The sequence below is a fragment of the Manduca sexta genome, chromosome 12 (assembly GCF_014839805.1).
Source record: "Manduca sexta isolate Smith_Timp_Sample1 chromosome 12, JHU_Msex_v1.0, whole genome shotgun sequence".
Lineage (NCBI taxonomy): Eukaryota > Metazoa > Arthropoda > Insecta > Lepidoptera > Sphingidae > Manduca > Manduca sexta.
This window is the reverse complement of record NC_051126.1, coordinates 265598-290790: the sequence shown is the minus strand read 5'-3', so window position 1 is coordinate 290790 and position 25193 is coordinate 265598. Positions and strand designations below refer to the sequence as shown.

The window sequence follows — 25193 nt, the reverse complement described above, 5'->3', positions numbered from 1 at the left end:
TATTTAACCTAGGCACGATGATGTTGTTATTGACATTGCAGGCTAGAGGCGCATCAGGTCCGTCGATAATGACTCGTAGACCTTGACTGTGATCAATTATATGAACAGCTTGCATCACAACTTGACACTGTTGTTGTATACAAGGTGCTGTTATTATTATTGATTTTGAAATTTTAAATTTATTTTTCATAATGATCTCTTATATTTACGCCAATGTCAGATATTGAAATAAAATTATTTTCCGGATTTAATGGGAGAAAATTAAAAACCCCGATAAAATATGGAAAAATATTTTTAATGATCCTCTTTATTTATTTCGTAATCTCCTATCCCGTATCCGGTCTTTACTTTTTTGTAATTGGATTCTAGACAGAAATTACAATTCGAGATTTTTTATTAAGTTTATTCTAATTGCCTCCAATTATATAATAATTGGGTATAATTTGTTGAAAAATAAGACCGTTGACCACAAAGGTCGACTTATTTTTTTAATTTATTTTTTTAATTATCTTTGAGTAACTTGGCAAGTATGTCAATCTTAATGTACAAAATAAATAATTACATTGTAATATTAGTATCTAGCAATATATCTCAATCATCATTAATATACATCGGTCAGCCAGTATACTTTGGAATATTTAGATGATTCATTTGGAATTCATCTGCCATATAACTCTCATAGGCTGAGTTCGAACATAAATATATTAAAAGATTCACTTCTATTTCACTTTTCTGTGAATATTTCTTCTAAAACGGATACGTGCAATACCTTATTTTTGTCTCCAATAAGTTGCTTCACAGTCCAATTATTTTTTATGCAAAATTGTAATAGTAATATTATTAGCAAATGGTTTTGGCATTTAAAAGATATTTTGTTGTAAGATATTAATGTCGACGGTGAAGTGGGTATACAAAGTTGTATTCCATAGAGCATGGGTTTCGTCGAGCTATCTTGAATGAATTCAAGCCATTGCAATTAACAAATATTCCTCAGTGCATTTAGGTCAAATTAATCTCAGTAACATTTAGCAAGTATGAATAACCTTAAATTCCGACTGGATAGATTTCTTACTGAATGAATGTCAGAACTAATTTGAGTGAAGGAAATGACAGATCATTAGATTATTGAAATAAGGGTAGTTAAAACTAAGATTTATTTTACTCCTAGGCCAGAGGATGACAGACTAACCACTCATAAGAACGAATGAGTGAATGGAAGAATATTATCGTCCTGTATCACAGCAATGCAAGCGCGGAATTTATTTAACTAGCATTACATTACAAGGAGTATTATTAACGTCTAGTAACTGGTTAAATGATATTATCATTGTTGATACGCCATTATGGACAGAGAGGCTCGTTCGTGGTCCAAGCTTTGACCCTCTCAAAGAAAAGTAATCTTTCTCAATTTATATGATTGTTAAATATTGTGATTGGTACTCTATGTGTAGATTTATTTCGGTTAATCTGGATTGATCCTAATCTCTCTTAACTGACAATCTTTTACTAGTGAGTTTCCACGAACAGTACCTATTGGAAGTATTTGCGCACGAAAAGATATACAATTTTAATATATTAGTGGTTTTAGCTCACACTGTATCTTTTGTTCGATTTTGTGATTTCTTCAATAATCCAAAATCGTGTACATGTATAGCTCTTGAAGGTTGAATTCCAATGTCATTCGTTTTTAGGATATCTACTCCTTAAATGACGAGATCAAGTTAATCAATCTCTGACTCAAAGTTATTAATTTGAAATATGGTATAATTGTCATTTTGTTGTAAAAACAACGAAATCTTACTGATATTAATAATCTTAAATATATTGGTTACACACAGCATTTTTGCTATGAATTTATTTGAAATAAATGCAATCAGTCGGAGTTGCGGCATGCTATAGGTACCATCTGTGAGCAAAAAGACAAATATTTTATTAATGTCTTTGTTAAAAAATATTATTATTTGCAATTACATGTCTTCTATACCCAATCATGCATTGAAATTTATTGCATCAACTAGATCTACTCCTGCGCAGTCATTATTCATTAACAACGTACCTCTTAAAACACAACGTATAACGCCTATCTCTCTTTCCAGATTCGTCAAACCCGATGAAGTGGCGAAGTTGTGGGGGAAGATGAAGCAGAACGACAACATGACCTTCGAGAAGTTCAGCAGAGCCATGCGGTACCACTACAGGCAGTCGGTGCTGGTCTCCGTGCCCACCGCGAGGCTGGTCTACCAGTTCGGCTCCAAGGGTCCCGACATAAACACCGACAACCCCAACTTCGTCAAGGTCAAGACAGAGATGGATATGTCTGACATGTACTCTTAGTTCTTCCCTCAAAAGCAGCGGAATTAAGGGTTGATTAGCCTCTAGTGTTGCTTGAGCCTCGATTAAGAACAAATGATTTGTTACCAGTTACGATTTGGTGCTTTATGTTATATTAGAATAGAGTATGGTCGGAGTACGACTGTTGTTAATTTCTTTATTTAGCCTTTATAAAATGTTTATCTTGGGTGCAATAAATGCTTTTTTGTTGATTTAGATTTTATAATTTCGCACAATATTTTGCACAACGACAATAAGTGCAATAACTTACTTAAAATACGTAAAACGGACAAAATATGGCATTTACCGTCTGTATTTGTTTTTAGTTAGTATGTAATTTATATTATAATATTTTATTCACATTACATTCTGGTTCCAGCTGGATCCAAGGTTGAGATTATTGTTTCTTAGATTATTTAACATGTCTCATGTATTAGTCTATCAAAGTTCAAGCAACACTACGTTATTGATGCTAAATGTTAAGAAGTTGTAGATAAGTGAAATTTTCAAGAGATGTTCGGTATTATTGGTGGAAATTGCGAATGAAATGATAGTACGTAATTAGGTATTATGAATGATAATAGAGTGCAAGTCTGACCTGCGTTTCCGTACTAAATTCATAAATCAATTATTAAAAACGTATTATATTTTTAAACATTTAGAATTTTTATATATGCAAATATATAAAAATTCAAAGTTACCTTTCAATAGTAAGATTCATGAAGAATCTTATTTCATGTCATAAAGTTGAGGTCTAACAAAATTTTCACCTGAGAAGCATTGTATAGAAAATAGAGTCTGTATTGTAATGACTCGGACGGTCGATTGTTAAACAGCTTATTTGAAAGACTATGAGTTCGACTATATTGAGTAAATTGTGCAGAAACAAAAGGTCAGACCCACGTATAGATAAATGTTATAAAATGTTACTGAATGTTGCATCAAGAGTATGTAGCGGGGCGTTTTTGACAACTTCACTCTGTAAATGGATACAAAGAAGGTCTTTACCTAGATCCTACATAAATATTTAAATTACTTCTAGTTAGTAAACATTGATTTAAGTATTTAACACAGTTATTCTAGAATTGGAACTCCTGAAGGGAGTAAAATCAAGTGTCATAAAAGTATTAGACTTTTTACCTGTGCAAAGGTACGGGATTTTGAAACACATTTTAATTAGTGGATAATGTAAAATTTTGTATTGTCTCCTACTTTGTATTTGAAAAACTGAACAACGATGATCGTTAACGATTTATCGTTTAGTAAAATCGTATTCGTGTCAAGTGTCAAAAACGCCCGCCATTTTGGCGCTAGTTTAAAAGATAGGCTCAATGTACGATTCGAGATAGATTCAGTGGTTGTTATGTGTGTGTTAATGTTGGTAAAGGTTCGTCGGTTTGTCCCGTCAATTATGAACTCGTAAAAGTGTCCATATTATTTTTTTAAATGATTTTTATTTCGAAGCCGTTCGATGGTTGTAAAACGAATTTTTGATATGAATATTTAATGATCCCCAATGTTACCAATGTTAGAGTGAGCGTACATTCCCTTTTTTATTTATAATTTAAGTTATTTTTATTGTAATTAAGTCGATGTAAGTATTTGAAGTTGCCATATGTATTATTTACGTTAATGTACTTAATTCATCACAATTTTTATATAACATTTCTCAGTGTTAGATTTAATTAGTTGTAGGTACAATCCGCGTGAGGTGCGATATAGAAATTTAAAAACAAATGACAATGAAAGATCTGCTGGCCAAAGATTAGTTCACGGATGTGTTTCGTCTTTAATTTAAAAAAGGTATGTTTTCGTATTGACAAATAAAGGTCTTTCGGTATGCGCGGTATCTACCGCCGTTGTGGGCACTGTTTCGACAAATCTGTACGATTAATCGGTGCGATTTAGTCGACAATACGACATAAATCATACAAAATCGAACCTACTAATTCTCTGCAAATTTAAATTGCGTAAAGAATTCTAGTGACACAATAAAACATGTCACAGAGAATGTCTGTTTAGATTTTGGATACGTCGTAATTTTTTAGACTGTTTAATATTGAAGTACTATGTCACCAGTGTGTTATTCGCGAAGTATGCCGCTATTTCGTGAAGCACAGCGGCAGCGGATACCGCGTAGATAAAGACCTAGTAGTTAAGTTTGTTCGACTCTCAGACGCATGCTGTGATGTAAGATAGATTGTGAATCAGTTATAATTCTTCTGTAAATAGTTCCTTTTGAAAATTATATAATTCTTCAGAAATAAATTTATTGTTACGAAAATGTGATTTATCCTTATTATTTTCCTTATTTCCTTAGTATAAGCGACTTGAATACTTCATACTACTGTGAAAATAGATTAAGAATCAAAATTAATTGTTTTGATCAGTCAGTAGCAAATGAGCCAAAGTGTAATTAAAAAAAACTCCCATCAGTGATTGCCCGACCTGAAAACATAAAAAGTCAATAAATAAAGCAACCAAACATGGAAATATACTAAAACATGCCGATTAAATTTCGACAAATTGTAAACACAATACAAATTAACATTACACTAACAAATATGTTTTGGGGGAGACCCTTTTCTTTTAATAAATAGTAAGTATACTAATTGTCTACACCACAAATAAGTGTGCATGATGCATGGAGGGTTAAATCAGTTATAAACCGAGACACCACAGATTCGGTTTCCGCACTGCGAATAATATTCAAATCCGCCGACATATCTTTATTTTAGGTTCTCCAGCAGTTATTATACATTGAATTCAAACAGGAGTAGTATATCCCTTTTAGGATAGAGGAAAAATTCTCACAAAGTACACATTATGTCAACGAATATAAATATCAAATTAAAATGGCATTTTTGACTGTACTGACGTACTAACCGACCATAACGTCAGTAGGTCGTTGGAAACATTTGTTCATACCTTTTGGTCATATGTAACTCTGATGGTAAACAGTGTTTAGGAGAACCAATCTTATCTTACCTTACTAATATAAATGCAAAAGTTTGTAAAAATGTTTGGATGCTTGTAAAATGCAATAGCAACTGAATGGATTAGGATGAAATTTGGCGTACCGGTTGACTATGTTCTAGATTAACAGATAGGCTATTTTTATGCCTATAATATTTATTTATAAGAAATGGATTTTTACAACTGATTTTTAACTAGATGGCGTTGCCATCGTGCAGTGTTTTAGGGACCTTTGTGACGGGAAAACCTTGCACGCGTACGAAGCCGTATGCAATAGATCTATCTAGAGACTGGAAGCAACTTGAATGCAATCTCAGAGCTGCCGTTATTTATTTATTTTACTGCGAAACATAGTTACGCAATTCTTATAGTATTAAATTCCACTTCAAGGCACTGTTGAGCGTTTACTGCAAGCATGTTGGAAAAATAATTACATTTAGTTTTTAGGACATATTCGCTTGCTTCAAACCTCAATGAGGTATAATGCCGGATAAATATTCTGTAAAAATAGATAAAATTGCCTTCAAAAACCTACCTTACTGTTACCTATATACTACAGTATCTGTATACTTACTTTACCTAAGTATATATGAGTATACTTGACTCGTTTGTCGACGCAAAAACACAACTGATAAAGTCACAGGAAAGCTAAATTCGACATACTTATTCCAATTATTTAGTTTTAAAACCATACTACTAAACCTACTTTGAAAAGAATTATATAGGACAAACCTGGAAATATAATCTTTGTATGTAAAAAAAATCTAAATTAGTAAATAAATGACTGAGTTCTGATTAACAACTGTTAAAATAATAGACGTTAAATTGAGAACTTCCTTATTTTGAAGGAGGTTAAAAACCTGTATTATAATGTGCGAGTACACTCGTGCAAACCTTTAAGTGGCTATTCGTTTCGTTTTTTGTCTGTAACCTATTAAACTTGAATCTGTGGACTTTCTAAGAAATGAAGTGTTGTACGACCTTGAATTATAATCTGTTCTCGATTGTCAAGCTGTCTAGAATCTACTAGAAGCATTGATGTTATTCTATAGACACGAACGTCCATATAAATCATTTGTTCAAAATCTGGAGTTCAAAAAGTGCGCTGTAGCGCTAAAACATCGTCGTCTCATCAAACTTTTTAAACATGCAGAGCTTTAAATACAGTATAAGTATAATGGCAACCAAAACTGGATTGCAGTACAACACACACACACAGTGAGTGTTCGGAATGCCAGATCTAGTACGTAGAACATTATCGATGACTAGAAGATATTCAAATTGTTTAGCAACACACTGCAAGTAACAAAACACGCTCTAGCTGACATAATCGGTCGTATTCAAAGAGTTAGATTATATAGAACAGAATTTGGGAGGATTGACATACAAAACTTTTGCGTTTATGCAACGGGTACTCAATCTACCCTGAAATAGCAAAACACCAATTTAAATATATGTCGCATCCGGGTCATCACGGAATTGAAACGAACACAAATTTCATAGTGACGTGTACGGAGTCTAGGGTGGGAGTAGATACTGCTTACAAAAGATCATTCACAAAATGTCCGGATTCAGTCTACTTTCACTATTTGATTTGTTTGTTAAACCTAGGAACTGTGCTGTGTATGATGATTGTATTCTACCGTCCCTGTGAAGTATATAATTACCTAATAATCATGTGTTATTTCTTGCCAGTTACTGTTGTCCACAATGAGTTATCAAGAAAATAATAATCATCCGATGTATACATATTATTTCAATATCGTGATTTTAATACACATATGAAACTATTTTCTGTAAAAATGTTATTTTTGTATTGATATTTAATGACGCTGTGCCGTCTTGTCACATGGTCATTTCAAATAAGTCTTATAACTAATTTGGTAATAACTTTTGGTGCAATAATTTTGTTCTAAACTCCGGTTTATAACTAACTATACTGTATAATGTCTTTGGCCGTATTATATAATTTTTTGGCGACCGCGCATTGGTAAATAAATTGGCTCGTCGCGTCAGTTAACGCTGCTGCTAAGCCAGTCATGCGTATCATAAAAATATTGATAAATACTATTGTTACTAGACAGGTTTCAGTCGAAGATAATACTCTGACAATATGAGGTGTCAGCCAATGACACTGTAGCCAGTGTAAATAGGAAATAATAAGACTTAACATCTTATGTCTCAGGATGGTGAGCGCAGTGAAATACCAAACAATACTTTGTATTTTAAGGTGTTTGATGGTGTTCTACTGTTTGTAGGCGGTCGTATCGCTTACCATCAGACAGGGAGAAACTTTACAAGTATTGCAACATCCATTTAGTTTTTTTACGACTATAGCAAGAAAAACCATCAACGTGTTACCTGACCTTAGACTCGAATCGAGGTTCTCAGTCATACTGCCACTGAACCAAGAGGGCCATGATAGGTCACAAATAGTCATAAATTAAAACAAGGTAGATACATCGGTTTACTAACATTATTTTCCTTCCTTTAATGTGGTTATTTATTTTCATTTATTTATGTAATAACTTTTTAATGAAAATTGCTGGATTTTTTTTTTATATTCCATAGACTATTTAATTGTAATTGCCCTGGATGTTTTAATAAAAAAAAAATCAAAAACTAAATCATGGATGGTGGGCCATGTTAAGAACCGGGCTATCTTCGGCAACTCTACTTTACTATAAATCTATTACCTGTTTGTCTGTGGAAGGATACTGGATGTTTTCTTACAAAATCGCGTTTGCACACATGAAAAACCCGACACAGTGATCCTTTCCAATGGGGCGAGATCTGAGTCAGTCATACATCCAAACAGTGAGATAGCAACCGTCGAGCAACACATACCTCACTTCTTAAAATATTTCTGTTTTGCTTCAAACATCATTGAGGTGGATATATAATAATAATAATAATATCAGCCCTGTATTATATACTTGCCCACTGCTGAGCACGGGCCTCCTCTACTACTAAGAGGGATTAGGCCTTAGTCCACCACGCTGGCCTAGTGCGGATTGGCAGACTTCACACACCTTCGAAAGTCCTATAGAGAACTTCTCAGATGTGCAGGTTTCCTCACGATGTTTTCCTTCACCGTTAAAGCGAACGATAAATTCACAAAGAATACACACATGATTTTAGAAAAGTCAGAGGTGTGTGCCCTTGGGATTTGAACCTGCGGACATTAGTCTTGGCAGTCCGTTCCACACCCAACTAGGCTATCGCCGCCCGCCTGAGGTGGATATATATACTCAAATTTCGTAGGTAATTAATTCTTTTGTGCACTAAAATTACAATCACAGTTAGAAGTAGCTTCATAGCATCTTACGACTATGATACACAATTGGTCCACTTTGATCGGGGCTTACTAACTTCCCCTTATACTCCCAATTTTTTTATTAATACACTGGCCAGTTCTTACACAGGAACTGTCAACACACTTTTTGGTTTAGTTTTTAGAGAAATTGAAATATTGCATTCCAAATTCAAAATAACGACGCCAATGAATCTTCATACTAGAATATAAGACTCGAACGTCGTATTCCAAATTTAAAAATATCGAAAAAACGCCATTGAAGAGCATTTAAAAGTGTAATTATTTTATCTTACACTAGTTACTTCTTCATTTTGTAACGAAGTTTCGCTACATCCATAGTACTTTAGTAAATATATTAAAAATTGGATCATCTTTACAAGCGGTACAGACTATGAGAGACGCTACCCTGCGCGGCGGTCGCTCTATGGTTACAATCTTTAAGAGTAGCTCAACGGTGGGTCATAAGTAAAGCTTTACTTAGTGGTAAATTATCATCATCGATGATAATTACTGCTGAAATATAACGCAGTTTACCATCGGGGAAGAAATAGTAAAGAAAGAAAATTCAAACAGACTTTAATAAGAATGGCTTTTGAAGAGATAAATAAACTTTTTTTGTATATAAGGCACGGCAAAATAGTTTCATTACATCTGATGTTAAAGTAAAGCCGAAAAAAAATTCGACAGGCTAGAGAAAAATACATTCCCAGACGTACGGCACAGTTATGCCGGCCTACCTAACTGCTTCACGCTCCGCTTGAAGGATCCCTTGTTGTACAAACATTAGGTGTAGTTGCAGTAATAATTTAAAATAATTACAACTTAACAAAAATTCTCCAAAACATAAGTTTAACATCTAACAAAGGCATTAACGAGGACACCATTAATATTGTACATATGGGAATTCTAACCACATTTTATCGTTCTGTTATAAGCTCGGTTCCAATTAATAATTAAAATATACGCGTGGTAATACAGAGTATTTTAAATACCTAACGCCAATTAACGAGCTACGGTCAATAGCCGATTCTTGGGAAATATATTTACTTATAGATCTGAGTGGAATATACGGCAAACGCAAGTGCCTTGGCAAGGATTTGCCATTGTTATACTACAGGAAGGGAACGAGGTCTAGTCACTTTAATAATAGTACTATAATAGCAGGAAAATTGTTGAAATTTTGCATACATACGTGGAGTGAAATATAGGCCGCTTTTTATTGGATAAGTGCAACATGGGATCTTTATTTTGGAGGAAAATGGCGCGAGCGGAGTCGGAGTCGGAGCTGGGTTTTGGATAAAGATAATAAAATTTAACACAAAATAAAATCGTGTTGTTTTATTTTGTATATTATTTATTTTAAAATGGAATTTCCATGTATTTTTGTTACCACAAATACAAATACCTAACGTGATTTCAAATGACGCAGGCAGTACTTATGATTCAAAACTAACCACATATGATTATTCTATATGTTTAGCAGTGTAATGCTTTCGAGTCCGCTACTGAGAATATGTTCTGTATCACCCCGGAGCCTGTAATTTGTGCCCGACACGGCGATAAACTTGACCCCTATCACATGATAGGACGGAACGTGCAGGTGAAGAAAGATTGATGCCCTAGTTGCATCTCTATATCGCTTCGGGTATGAAGGCATGATGTGTGGATTTAAATTTAATTAATTACTTACTATATATAATTATATTATACAGGTACAGTATGTGAATGTCTGAAACTTCCAAATCGATTCTAAGAATCTTTTAGGTTGGTAGGTTAGCTAGGTTCGGGCTTTTATCGTGCTCACCGGTTTGGATCGCGGCGCGTTCCTCCCTTTATCTCTATTAAGATTATTTCTTCTTTCCTGCCAGCCCGAGCTGGCGTCTTTGTTTACTTTTTACTTATTTTATGTCCAATATTAATTGTCTTTAGTTTGTATAGGTGACTTTATCTAAGTAATAATTAAATATTCTTATGTACTTATCATAAGTGTAAATTTGTTCGCCTACACACCACAGAATATAATTTTAGTTTTATTTAATTAGGTACTTCTACGGAAATAAACTTATACGGGTGGAGCCGTAAGCATCTGCAATCTATTGGCTATTGTCCAATAGATAACTACAATAGCAGCAAATTTCAAAGTGGAATAAAAAAGTTTGCATTTCTGTTGTAACGGAAATGATCAAAGTCTGATACATCATCATCTTGATTTAGATTCACAGTTTGGGCGTCTTTCTGTTATAGCTGAAGTTATATAGGCTTATTGTATACATGTGATAATTTTATTAATATTCTTTTCTATAAAAAAAAAATGGTTAAATAGGAACACTTTTTTATTACAATATTATTTGTTACAACGATTATAGCGCCATCTAGAGTTCACAATATATTTTAATGTTATTTCTTATTGACTTAATAGATGGCGGTGTAATAATATTATGGTATTACAATATAAATTAGTTTAGTTGAATTAAACTAGATGGCGCTCATCCCGGATAATAAATCTAGTTCTGTATAAATAAGTAAGGTGGCGATAAATTACATAAAAAATAGTAGAAAACTTAAGAATAATAATAATGCTATACTGTGTTTATGAATTACACTGTAACGCAAATGTAATAATAAATACACTATAAATAAACAGGCTGTAGACGGTAATAGTAGATACTATGTTCTGAATTCATCTATTATTATCAAGATTATATCAGACAGACGACATACATTTATTATAACTCCATTACTAGTGGGCCATACATTTGATGTAAACTACCTTTCATCTTTAAGGTGTCGACAACAGCGCCACCTGTCGGGCGCAAAGTTGTTTTATGATTAAAGTTGGAACCAATTAAACTCTCTCAAAGATATCCATTAAAAGCATATTTTCATACAAAAATAACACTTAAATTGTCAATTTTTCCCGTATTTGTCCCATTAATTTTCAAAATTATTATCTGGTACACACCTTGTTGTGATAATTAGGAAGTCAAAAAAAAAGTAATCAGTCAAGCCGTTCTCAAGTAATGCTCTTACATACATATCGTAACAGATTTTTATTTATATAAATTTATTCATCTAATTGTAATTCATTTGTATTTGCAAGTTCTTGGCTTTTTTACGCTGATCTGATATGCAGTCGCACCCAGGCCCCATCTTTGACTTCCATGTCATATCCTTGACTAACAAGCTGGGCTCGAGGAGGCGTCTTCTCAAAAGCACTAAATTTGAAAGTTAGCACCATTTGGTAGAGGAAAATCTTGACCTCGTGTAGTGCAAGTCTCGAACCTGGAATAAAAACCATTTTAGCGCCATCTATTAGTTCAATAAATATATTAAATTCGAATGCCGAATTTCGAAAACTAGTTAGTATTATTTGTCTTTACTGTTTAATTTGTCCGTACTTTTCAACTTGCTTGCCATTACGAAAGAGGTTGGAATTAGAATTATGAAAGAAAACAATATGTTTCTTTTAGCTATCCTGCAAATGTATATGTCGTATGAAACGAAAAGTTACTACTCACCAATGCAATTTCTAAACCCAGCTCCAAAAGGCAGGTAGGTGTACGGTTTGATCTTATCCTTGTTCTCTTCTGAAAAACGTTCTGGGTCAAACTTCTCTGGATCGGGGAAGAATTTGGGATTGTAGTGGAACGCCCAATAGGGAAGTCCGATGCATTCTCCCTTACGAACCTGGAAGAAATACTCGTGGAAATATTGTGTGCGTGCAGGCGTGGTCATCTTTGTCCGAGAAACCTACAAATTACTACTACGTTGTTAATTACTGAAGTTGGGGATTACAAAAGTGTGATGCATTATCGTTTTTAGTTTTTTGGCTTAGTAGGCAAACGAGCCACCGATTCGTCTTATAGTAAACGACATCCGCCTCATAGAATGTAGTGATGCCAGAGACAGTCAAGCCGCTACTTACTGCTTCATAGTTATTGTTATCAAATCGTTTCTTTCGAGTGCAATTAATTTACATTTCACTCAATAGAAGACAAGTGCGCAACCGGTGCTTCCATTCAATCCACACTATGCTGTATCATTGTATAACAAGGTGAAGCTATCTACGATTGTTGATAAAGTCCAATGTTAAATTGAACTAGTATTTTGAAACCGGTTGAACCCATTTTCTTATTGGCTGCTTTAAGGATTGAACCCAGACTGGCAGAACCAGACCAGTTCAAGCAGCTCCTTCACTAATGTTAGATACTTACAATGCAATCGTGTTTTGCGTCAGGCCGAGGTTTGCCCAAGTTGTAATCTTTCACGCAGAGTCTGTCCATGAATCCTCCGGGAGGCCAACATCTCAAACATTCTGAAATTGAAACAGTGGTTTAAATCTATGGTGACTTGACATTGACTATGGTGATAATACGAGGAGCCTTTAAAGTTATTATCCTAGAAGGTATTCTGAAGACTGCAGATGGCAACTGTTTTTTATTCGGGTAAAGTTACCCCAGGTCAGGTCCCCAGTCACAGGTTATAAGAAAAAAAACGCGGTAGACCCTACCGATGAAATCAGAGCAATTGCAGGTGGTAGGTATATGGATGAGGACAGCTGGCAACAGAACTTTATGAAAACAAACGGAGGAGGCCTTTGCTAAAGGGAAGCAAACAGACAAAGACCCTTATACACAAACCAATTTATCTGATTCTTTAACTACGTAATTTGTCTGAGTAAAGGCTTATTATTATTATTATATAAAGCTACCCCAACCTGATGGTTACCGTTGTTGTCAACTGACAAGGGATAGTTATCGTTCCTTAGTCGATATAATTATGCCAGCCTTTAAAGGTACATATACACAGGCCGATCCCAAAATGCGACACAATAATGTAATCGTAATCAGTTTGTTGTGATTTTATCGCGTAGGATATGATACTTAAAGCACATAATGTTTATAAATATCAAAATAAACGAATGTTATAAGATAGGTGAGTATATAATTGTCTATCAACAAGATAAGATATCGATAGCCGCTATATTTATACAAGTTCTGGGTAAACTTTTAATAAGGTAACGGTACCTTTGAAGGCTCATCTAATTTATAATTTATATAAAATCGATTCATGATATTATATAAAGAACTTTATTTAATTGCAACATAATACTACAAATACAATTTAATAATAAAAGAACTAACAAAAAATCGTAGTACGGTTTTGTACAACAAAAAACAAATACCATAAGTATCTGTGGTAGGCCTCTTTAGGATCCGGACTTCCTTAGATCACACTACCTTACTATTTATTTACTAACTAACGAATGGCTTCATATACTTATATACCACAGTGTCTACTCTGCGCAAATAGTTCCCTGAATTCATTGAAGGGCCTTTATCATGCGAGGCTACTGTAAACGCAAGGCTCTTGACAGAGTGGGCCAACCTCCCTTGCTACCTTGCTAATTATTACACTAATTTAAATATTCAAAAGGTGAAATATTGCTGAATACTAGTAAACGTGCATTATAATAACATCATGTTACCAAGAATAACCAACGCAAAACCACTTATGATATATTTCTAGTAGTTAAGATATGGGATCACTTCAAATAAGTTTACATATCCAAAGTGGGTACGGCAATTGTGTTATTTATGACAATGGAAATGTAATTAAAAATATTTTACATTCTTTATTATAAAGAGTGACTACGTGGAGTCGTCGTATTACGGTACGACTACAGTGCTGACGTCTCGGGTTTGATCTCCGGGTCGGGCCATGTAGTTAGGTTCTTTTACTCAGTGTCAGCCGGGAGTTTGGAATTTGCACTCGATATGGCGATAGGATCGCTGACTACCTCGGAATACATACTGCGGAGAGTAGGTGCACCAGTTTCTCATTTTTGTGTGTTGATACAAGGCGTAAGTGTGTGTGTGTGTTTATCAAAAAACGTCGCATGTGCCACATGCGTAGTTACGCTAAGTTTTTCTAGTACTGAGAATGATCCATGTATAATTTATATTTACGATGTCTACATTGACATTAGTGTGTATAAAATATTGTGTTATGATTTCTTACCGTAACGTCTATTACTTTAATTATAACTAAAATATGTTTAAAAATATCAGTTATGCCGATTATGCTTTCAATAAAATTATCAATAATTAAATATCAAAATTTAATTATTGATTATTTTATGATCTAGTTTTGCTGATTCCGAATGTACTAATAATAAAATATTTCCAAGAATATTAGTTGCGTTATTTTTGATATAGCAGCTTTGGAAGTTAATGCTATATTATTTACCATTAAGACATTCAGTTTCACCGAAATATATATCAGCTTTACCTGACACAAACATATCCAAATAGGTCAATTTGGAAATGTTGGTGTATTCGAACTTCCCTCCGCATTTCTCCTCGTTCTCCGATATTTCCTGGTACAGCCGCTCCTGCACTACAGGGTTGATGGCCAGCTGGTGGAACATGAAGGCCATACTGGATGAGACTGTGTCGAAGCCCGCGAACACGAACAACACCGCTTGTGAGACCAGGTCTTTATAAGTCCAGTCTGGGGAAGGTTTATCACTGTATTGTAGTTCAGCTTGAAGTCGCCAAATTGTTCTATTGTTAGAGAAAAAGGGGCTGCTTACAGTGAGGTCTACTCACAAGTTGACTTCAAATCTTTTTAACCATATAATGTCCGTAATACTTATTATTCAAAAAAGTTAGGTGAAATTAATTTTACATCAATGAATTTAAACTAACTCACATTCAAGTGCAGAATGGAACAGCCTGCCGAGACCAATGGCTGCATCTTCCAAACCTAGGGCACATGCCTCTGGTTTTTCGAAGGTGTGTGTATTGTTTATCAATAATTATCATTCACATCAACGGTAAGGGAAAAGGACGTGATGAAACTTACAATTCACCATAAGAGAATTTCTAAGGTATATGAAGTCTATGAAGTCTTAGGCCTAGTGGCAGACTGCAAGTCTGCCAACCCGCACCAGGCCAGCGTTTTGGACTAAGGTCTAAATCCTCTCAGTAGTAGAAACTGCTCATGCTTAGCAGTAGCAAGTATAATATAATATAGGACTGGTATGATTTCATCTAAAGTAAGGTACTTACCGACATGATATTTCCTCTGACCTGCTTCCTCCACACTGGCGAATCCTTCGTCACCTGCTTTGTCTTTTATCTCAAATGGGATTAGTCCTGTTCAGAGCAGAAAAAGAATTACGTGTGTTATTGTAAGCTATTTTTTAGATCTTTATAAATTCAAAAACATATTGATGGTGCCACATTTGTATTTGACCAGATAGTGACTATCGTATACGTAAGGTGTAAAACGCGCCATATTGACATATATAAGTGAGTCACGTTCCAAGATCAACATGGGTATATCCGGTTTGGAACAGGCCAGCATAATTGTGTCAACTGACATGGGATAAGCATCTGTCATCGATCGACGATGTATCTGGGCCCTATTTACCATCAGGTGCAGTCATTTTGATGGGACCGTATAAAAGACATTAAGCAAGAATCTGGTTTCAGACGACGTGATTTGTTTTGATTATGGCTGTAGCCCGTTTGATCCCATGCAAATGATTTAGTCATATTATCAAAACAGAAGGTCTAAATACCTTTCTTAGCAAGCATGAGGAGATGGATCATGTCCGGTCTCACGATGTTGTGCTCCTCTCGATGTATTATGGTGTTCATCACCACGTCTTCGAAGAACTTGGCCGTACCGGGGGGTGCCAGAGATATGTTCAACCACTGTAATAGAGATAACGGAGTTTTATCAGAAACAGGAGCGATAGCTTAGTATATGGAATCTAGAGGGGATTGAAACGGACTACCGAGATGATTATTGGACCAAAAAAAAATGTTAAAAGGTCAATAAATATCTTTAACTCTTTAAACTTTGCTTACTTAATAATATCTACTTAAAAAATTCCATTTCATGTATTTGGTGGTAGATTGCTCGTTACGAGTAGCTGTCTGGGTAGATATCACCACAATACATTATATATATTGCCAAGCAGCTTAACCCTTCATGTCTCTGGGCGATATTCCCCCATCGAGGCACACACGGCTTCCAAGCGTGAGTGTGTTTCCATTGTATGCATGCGAACGGCATGCTTGTTTCGTAATTAAATTGTAATAAAAAAAGACAAACTCACTTTCGTGATGGTCGGGAAGCTCCTGAAAGCACACGTCTTCAGGAAGCGCAAGAAATTGAAGTTGGTCATGGCCCTCGTATGGGCGTAGAACTCATTGTCCTCGGAGTGGGATTCGACGCGGAGTCCGAACGCGCAAGAGGCCAACACGTCCACTGCGTATCTACCGGTCACTTCCTTGGCCTCTAAGTCAATGTACCCACCTGTAAAGAGTTTAACACAAAATATTGTCACTATTATTTTATTGGTATTTCTCGACGTTTGGGAAATCAACGCTAAACAGTAGAAGCTATAATCTATACCATAGAGAATTATAATATCTATAGTAATATCATGGAGAAGAAAAGGCTTGTAGAGCTAATCTCTGAAAGTAATGGATCGATTTTGAAAATTCTTTCACTAATAAGAAGCTATAATACTCTTGAGTGCTGTAGGCAATTTTTTATCCCGGGAAAATATAAAGCGGGTCTTTCATTGATGCTGAATGAAGTTGCGAGCAAAAGCTAGTTTATTTTATAAAACAAAATATCGACAGCTCATTACTTATATTGTATTGTTTGTATTGCAGAAACATTATCTGCATGGCGTCTAAATTGTTTTCTATAGAATTAGGATCATCATAATCAAGTACTTCAATTCTAGTAATTATAGTGGCAACTAGATCTATTATTATTCTGTAATATACCAACTTTCAGATTGTTGTATCCTTGTTTTTAGTGCTTGGACCATTCTGTCACTGACTTCTACTATGAAAGGCACCATCATGCGGATCTTAGAGCTCGTGAACAGCGGACTCAGGTTTGACCGCATTGCCCTCCATAGTTCACCTGGAAAGGAAAGTTAACACATTTCGATAAACGAACAACGTAAACATATAACAATGAGTGAAAGGCTGTCCTCTACATAGTATAAAACAAAGTTCCACACCGACTCTCTCTGGCCAAACTTAAAAACTATCAAACGGATTTTGATGAATTTTGGTATGGAAAGTTTGATGTCTGGGAAGTTCATAGGCTACTTTTACTTTTAATCTTAGGACAATATATAGCATGACTATTATCCTGAAAAAACCCTATCGCGCAGATAGCTGCAAACAAAGTGTGGGGCGTAGGATCGGCACAGGACGCCTTTCCGTCCCCACAATGAGTGCTGGATTGCGTGAGGGGAAGTGGCAATGCCAATTAATAAGGCCCGGGAGGTTTTTATAACGTATATTCACTATTCACACGTAAAAAGATACAATGATCCGGCGGACACACAGTAGCGGCGTACGTTTCGCAGTGCGGCGTGAGCGGTGCAGTATGCACGTCGCTCTCTCCTTTTCTTGCACTGTTTTTTCCTGGCTGGAACACTTCAGGGCTTCTTGTTTTCTTCCTTTTCTTGACTCGAACTGAACTTGCTGGAACTCGAACTCGAACTGCCGAATGCCAAAATTGCATTCGCTTATATATAACCCGGCTATCCCGTAGGAGAGCCGCCAAAAATAGAGCCTTTTGCAGCCTCATTTTCACTTCCTAGCTATCACTATTTTATAAATAAAAGTTGGACCTCTGGAGTCCCCTATGTGAAATTTACACGGTTTTATAGATAAATCAATTACCTATAACTATACATAAAAATAATACGCCTATGTGCGATACGAAAAAAGTTACAATAACAAAACACAAGAAATTTGTCTACAGACGACGCACAAAGGCCTTAAAACGCTATTTACTTTGATATGAACTTATATACAATACCCATGTTTACGGCATGGGGTAGGCAAAGGCAAAAACTATATCTACGTAAAGTTTCTACACTGTCACTTCAATATCTCGGTCGTGAGATCGCTTTATAACGCACTACTAAAAAACAGTCACACACACGTGCGCGGGCGCATTGTCCGTCCCTCTCTGGTGTGTGTCGTTTCGCTCGACACACCTACTGCGCATGCGTGAATGCGCTGTCTCGCTTCTTTTTCGTGTGTGCGTCCTGCACATTTCTTTCCCGCCGTGTATCGCCCAGCGTCCAGGGGGCGATACATTATGTAGACGTGCAGGACGTGCTCGCCGCCGATTGCGGCGCCACCTCTTCGTTGTCGCTGCCTCGTCGCTCGGGTGCCGCAGGGTGCAGGAGGACGATTTTCTTCACGGGGCGTCGTAGCACGCCTCCCCGCGTGGCTACGTCCACTGTGCGCGTCACGCCGTCAGGTCCCGGATGCGTAGCACAGATGCGGCCACGCACCCAAGTGTTTTCGTGGGAGCGTCCCGTCCACGATGCGCACGACGTCGCCGATGTGTAGCTCTGGTCCCTTGCTGCGGGGCTCCCGCCGGTTGCGGAGCTCGGGAAGGTACTCTCGTAACCAGCGGGTCCAGAAAGCGTCGGCCAGCTGCTGCGACGCTCGAAGGTCGGCATGTGTGCCGTAGCCGTGTTCGGCTGGAAAATTAGGTGCGGCGAGTGGGCCCTGACAGCCCAACAGAAAGTGGTTAGGCGTCAGGGCCTCCGGATCTTCGGGGTTCACCGACACGTGAGTCAGTGGGCGGCTGTTGACTGTGAACTCCACCTCGGCGAGTAGCGTCGACAGCGTCTCTTCATGTGGCCTCTGCTCGTGAAGCACCGTCGTCAGCGCGGTCTTGACCGACCGCACGAGCCGTTCCCAGGCGCCACCCATGAATGGTGCGCCCGGAGGGATGAAACGCCATCTAATCGCCCTCCGCGACGCCTCTTGTTCGGCGCCAGCGAGGAGGGTGTTGCGCAGTTCCTTTCTGCGCCGTGGAAGTTTGTCCCGTTGTCGGACCAGATCTCGGCGGGGCTCCCGCGGCGTGCTGTCATGCGCCGCAGAGCCATGATCGCTCCTTGTGTACTCAGGGAGTGCACCACTTCGAGATGCACCGCCCGCACTGTTAGGCATGTGAAGAGAGCGACATACCTTTTTTGACTACTCCGGCCCACGGTGACTGTGAGCGGGCCGAAATAGTCCAAACCGGTGTATGTAAACGGCCGGTGATGATGCGCCAGTCGGCAGGGAGGCAAGTCTCCCGTTATCGGTTGCGGTGGAGTGGTCGCCCTCTGGCGGCACTTGACGCAGCTCCTGACCACCGCCTTGACCGTCGGGCGCAGTCGAATGACCCATTTGTACTGCCGACAGTAATTGACGACGCTCTCCACGCCTGCATGGTGGAGTTGTGTGTGGACATGTTCCACCCACAGTTTCGTTGCCCGATGTTCGCCATCGACGATCGGAGGGTTCTTTGTTGCGGCGCTTACTCCCGTGGCGGCTGAAATTCTGCTGTCGAGGCAAATGAGTTCGTTAATAAATGTTATACTCAAAGCGTACAACCTGCTTTCTTTTGACACGGGTTTTCCTTTTCGAGTGAGCGTAGTTCTTCCTCGAAGGCGGCCTCCTGACTCGCCTTTATGATTATGCGCTCGGCCTCTTCTTGCAACTCGGCTGGGAGCGTCACAAATCGCTCCTCCGGTGCTTGTACGACTCGTTTCGCCGCATTTTCGCGGCTTCGTTGCGCCTCCAATCCGGATTCTCGCTTGCGGCCGCCTTGGTCCTCTTGTAATGGACCGTGTTGACGCGTCGTTTGAAGTGTTGTACTGCTTGTAGTACGCGGGCGGCAGCTCTAACGTAGCGATTCCAATTTGAGAATCGATTCACGTCGGGCAGGACTTCCTTGTACTGTTTCTCCCGACGCTCTGTAATAGTGTTCACTCTTTCCTCACCCGTGTCGGTGCTCAGCTGTGTTTCCTCCGCAGGCCATAGTTCGGGCGGGTCGCGGAGGAACTCTGGTCCGTTGAACCACCTGTGTTCCCGCGTGAAGTTGTCGGGAACGTCGCGCGTAGCGTCGTCGGCAACGTTGTAGCGTGTAGGCACCCATCTCCATTGATTCGCCTGTGTGTGTTCTTCTATCGCGGCGATTCGATGCGCTACGTAGGGCTTGTACGACCTGGCTCCCGTTCTGATCCAGCACAGTGTTGTCTTGCTGTCGGTCCAGTAGGTCGTGGATTCTGGCTGCCTGGAGTGCTCCTGTGTCACACTCGCAGCCATCCGTGCGCCGAGTACAGCTGCCTGTAGTTCGCCGTGGTATGGAGGTTAATTTGAGTGGAGCTACCTTTGCCTTGGCCGCCAGTAACGTGACTGTGACTCGTCCGTCGTCGTCCTCGGCGCGCCAGTAGAGCGCGGTCGCGTAGGCTGACTCGCTGGCGTCGGTGAACACGTGGAGTTGGAGTTTTCTCGCTCGGGAGTAGCCGGGATAGCAGCGCGGCACTGTTACGCCGCTGAGTTGCTTCAAATGGGTGAGCCAGTTCACCCAGGCGGCGGACAGTTCGTCGTCGATCGGGTCGTCCCAATCGGTGCCGCGTCGCCACACCTCCTGTAATAGCTGTTTAGCCCGCACAGTTATCGGCGACACCAACCCTAGGGGATCAAAAACAACGACATTACTATTTTCAATGCTTCTCTTCGTGGGTGCTTCTCGCCCTCAGTAGGTTCGACGGTATGCGGGCCAAGTCTAGGTTGAACGCCAACCTGTCTTCTTGCGGCCTCCAAATAAGGCCTAGGACTCGTTCAGTCCTTTCTATTTCCACCGCTTCGGTTGCATTGGGCGATTCGCCGAGCGCCTTCAACACCGCGGGCGAGTTACTCGTCCACTTCCTTAATTCAAAGTGAGCTTCTCTGTGTATGTTACGCACCTGAGTAGCGATTGTTATCGCCCTGTGTTCATCTTCATAGCTGTCGAGGTAGTCGTCCATGTAGTGTTTCTTCTTGATCGCCTCGACAGCCTCAGGATGCGTGTGTCGGTGTCTCTCCGCGTTGCGATTCATGACGTATATCGCCGTCGCAGGAGAGCACGATGCGCCAAAGATTAATACCTTCATTCGGTACACCTCTGGCGGCCGGCTATCTCGGCGGTTTCCCCGCCAGAGGTAGCGCAGTGCGTCGCGATCTTCCTCGCGTAGTCCCACCTGCATGAACATCTCCGTGATGTCCGCTGTTACAGCGACGGGATGTTCTCGGAATCTTAATAACACTGCGGGAAGAGGCTGTAACAAATCCGGCCCTGTTAATAGATTCTCATTCAAAGTCGTACCTTTTGTTTTGGCTGCTGCGTCGTGTACAACTCGCAATTTGTCGGGCTTTAGAGCGTTTACGACTGCGAAATGCGGCAAGTACCACGTCCTTGTGGTGTGGGACGCGCGTGGCGCTATTTCCGCGTAGCCTTTCTTGACTAGGGCCTCCATGTGCTCTTCATACCTTTCTTTAAGGTCGGGATTCTTGTCCAACTTGTTTTCTATGTTGTGCAGCCTTTTCAGCGTGTTTTTTATAGTTGTTCGGCAATTCCACGCTGTCCGATTTCCACAACAGGGCCGTCTGATATCTTCCCTCCGGCGATCTCTCCGTATGTTCGTTCAGTATCTTGAGCGCCTTCTCGCCGGGGTCGTTCTTGGGCCTGCGGGGTTCTATAAACAGGTTGTCGGATGTTATAAAATCTCGCAAAGTTCCTCTGTGCGTTCGTCGGTCGTGGTTTGACCGACGAAATTCACTCTGTGTCCCAGAGTCCGAGTCCGGCTTCCATGTATCACCCAACCGAGCGGCGTGAGTGATGCGACCGGTTGATGTCTCCTACCTGACCGTGTTTTCGTGGCGAGGAGGAGATGCCAGTTATCCTGGCCTATGAGGATTCGGGGTTTCGCCTCTTCCGCTCGTTTAGCGGACAGTAGGCCCTTCAGGTGTCCGCAATCCCGTATCGCCTCGTCCGGGATGCGCTGCGCCGCCAACTGGAGATTGTCGACGGTGCGTGCTTCGATGCGGAGTCGTCCCCGGCTTCCTTCAATATTAAACTTGACGCGCCGAGAATTGTTGCGTGTCTTCCTCTCCCCGTCGTACGTTGCTATGTGGAGTGGTTCGTCCGGTCCTTCCGCGCCGATATCTCGAGCGAGTTCGTCGTCGATGAGGCTCACCGTCGATCCGTCGTCGAGTAAGGCGAAAGTGCGAGCCACTCCCGCCGGTCCTGAAATGCACACTGGGGCTATTTTTAAAAGGACATCTGTGGCATCCATGTTGAGTTCACTGCCTCGTTCACTGCTTCGCCGGGTGCGTCGGTGATCTTATTTTTTCGCTCCGAGTGCAGCAAGCGGTGATGTAGATACTTGCACCCGTTGATGTCGCATTTCTTCGGCTTGCATGTGTGTTGTTTGTTCCTGAATTTCAAACATCTGAAACATAGTCTGTGCTTCTTTGCGATGTCCCACCGCGCGTCTATGGCGGCGTCGCGGAAGCGAACGCAGTCACTCATCGAGTGCGTTTCTTTGTTACACACACTGCATGTCGACCGTTTATCTGCCACAGTCGTGTGTACCCGCTGCCGGCGTGGCTGTTCGCCGCCGCCGAATCTTGCCGGCGAAGCCTTGTCCGAAATGACTTCAGGCGTCGCGAACGGGCTGCAGAAATCGGCTTCTTCTTATGAAGCGACAAAACTTTTTAACAAATCGGGCTCACCTCTATGCTGTGCGGCGGCGAACTCGTACCACTGTCTTTTCAACGTCGGAGTTAGCTTCTCCATAACTGCCTTAGTTACCTCCGGGTTGTAGAGGTAGAAGGCACAGTCGAGCGCTTGTAGTGTGCCCACGATGTTTTCTATCTTCGTGGCGAATGTGCATATGTCTCTCGGCGTATCTGTAAGACGGGGTAGCGCGCGTAGGCGCTCTATTTCGGCTAATGCGATTGAGTCCGGGCGCCCAAAGCGCGTTTCCAGACTCTTTAACACGGTGTTCGGGTCGGCGTTGGTTATAAGCAGTCCTTGTACTGCTTCCTTGGCGATGCCCCGGAGGCTACGGCGTAGCCGGGACATGTTTTCCAACGTCGTGAAGTGGCTCATGGACTCTATGTAGGCCGCTCTATATGTGAGCCAATCGTGGTGATCACCGTTGAACGTAGGCAACTCTGTGTGCCTTAATCCCGCCGGTACAGTCGCCGGGTTGTCCCATGATACGGCAGCGATCACTGGGTCCGATGACTGTATAGGGGCTTGCTTTCCCGTCGCAACATCGGTCGGTCGGCTCTCGATCGCGAGTAATTGGCTAGTTTGAACCCAGCTATGTACTCGGCAATCTTGTCCGGCCTCCGTTATGACGGATTCGAGGTCGTCCTCGCTATCCTCCGCCTCGATTTCAGCTAGCTTGGCGGCCGCTAGCTCTATTTTCGCGGTGAGTTCAGCCCTGGCCTGTGCCAGGCGGCGTGCCCTTGAAGCGTGTTTAGTTGACGACGCTGCTTTGCTTCGGGCCTCGCTCTTGCGTCGATTGTTCCGTTGCGGCGGCAGGTCGCTCCTCCGCAGCGGTGCAAGGCGCGGTTTCGAAGCGTAGCGGTGTGTGTCGCTGTGCTCTCGGCGATTGTTTCTTCGGTTGCTTCAGTTGTTCCGGTGACGGTCGCCGACGTCGCTGTAGCGGACGTCGCTGTCGCCGAAGTCGCTGTCGCCGAAGTCGCTGTCGCCGAGGTTGCTGTAACAGACGCTGATTCCGCCCGCCTCCCCGGTGGACCTTGTAACGGCATCCTTCCCGCTCACGTTAATCCGGCTCACGAAGGACCAAAATGTGGGGCGTAGGATCGGCACAGGACGCCTTTCCGTCCCCACAATGAGTGCTGGATTGCGTGAGGGAAGTGGCAATGCCAATTAATAAGGCCCGGAGGTTTTATAACGTATATTCACTATTCACACGTAAAAATGATTACAATGATCCGGCGGACACACAGTAGCGGCGTACGTTTCGCAGTGCGGCGTGAGCGGTGCAGCATGCACGTCGCTCTCCCCTTTCTTGCACTGTTTTTCCTGGCTGGAACACTTCAGGGCTTCTTGTTTTCTTCCTTTCTTGACTCGAACTGAACTTGCTGGAACTCGAACTCGAACTGCCGAATGCCAAAATTGCATTCGCTTATATATAACCCGGCTATCCCGTAGGGAGAGCCGCCAAAAATAGAGCCTTTTTGCAGCCTCATTTTCACTTCCTAGCTATCACTATTTTATAAATAAAAGTTGGACCTCTGAGTCCCCTATGTGAAATTTACACGGTTTTATAGATAAATCAATTACCTATAACTATACATAAAAATAATACGCCTATGTGCGATACGAAAAAGTTACAATAACAAAACACAAGAAATTTGTCTACAGACGACGCACAAAGGCCTTAAAAACGATATTTACTTTGATATGAACTTATATACAATACCCATGTTTACGGCATGGGGTAGGCAAAAGCAAAACTATATCTACGTAAAGTTTCTACACTGTCACTTCAATATCTCGGTCGTGAGATCGCTTTATAACGCACTACTAAAAACAGTCACACACACGTGCGCGGGCGCATTGTCCGTCCCTCTCTGCGGTCGTTTCGCTCGACACACCTACTGCGCATGCGTGAATGCGCTGTCTCGCTCTTTTCGTGTGTGCGTCCTGCACA

The 25193-nt window shown here is 40.5% G+C and overlaps 2 protein-coding genes across 2 annotated transcripts in view; one reads left to right on the top strand and one right to left on the bottom strand.

Annotated features, from left to right (window-relative positions):
- Positions 1–4620, top strand: part of LOC115449989 (ETS homologous factor) — a 32410-nt gene extending 27790 nt beyond the window's left edge. The window contains exon 2 of the mRNA XM_030177890.2: positions 2097–4620. Within this exon, the coding sequence (XP_030033750.2) occupies positions 2097–2334 (238 nt within the window). The 3' untranslated portion in view covers positions 2335–4620. The remainder of the gene's footprint in view (positions 1–2096) is intronic.
- Positions 4621–10861: 6241 nt separating this feature from the next.
- LOC115449988 (cytochrome P450 9e2) overlaps positions 10862–25193 on the bottom strand; it is a gene marked incomplete in the record, with an annotated part of 16595 nt that continues 2263 nt past the window's right edge. The window contains 8 exon segments of the mRNA XM_037437904.1: positions 10862–11905; positions 12142–12310; positions 12838–12938; positions 14915–15136; positions 15697–15783; positions 16212–16347; positions 16755–16954; positions 17441–17578. Of these exon segments, the coding sequence (XP_037293801.1) occupies positions 11736–11905; positions 12142–12310; positions 12838–12938; positions 14915–15136; positions 15697–15783; positions 16212–16347; positions 16755–16954; positions 17441–17578 (1223 nt within the window).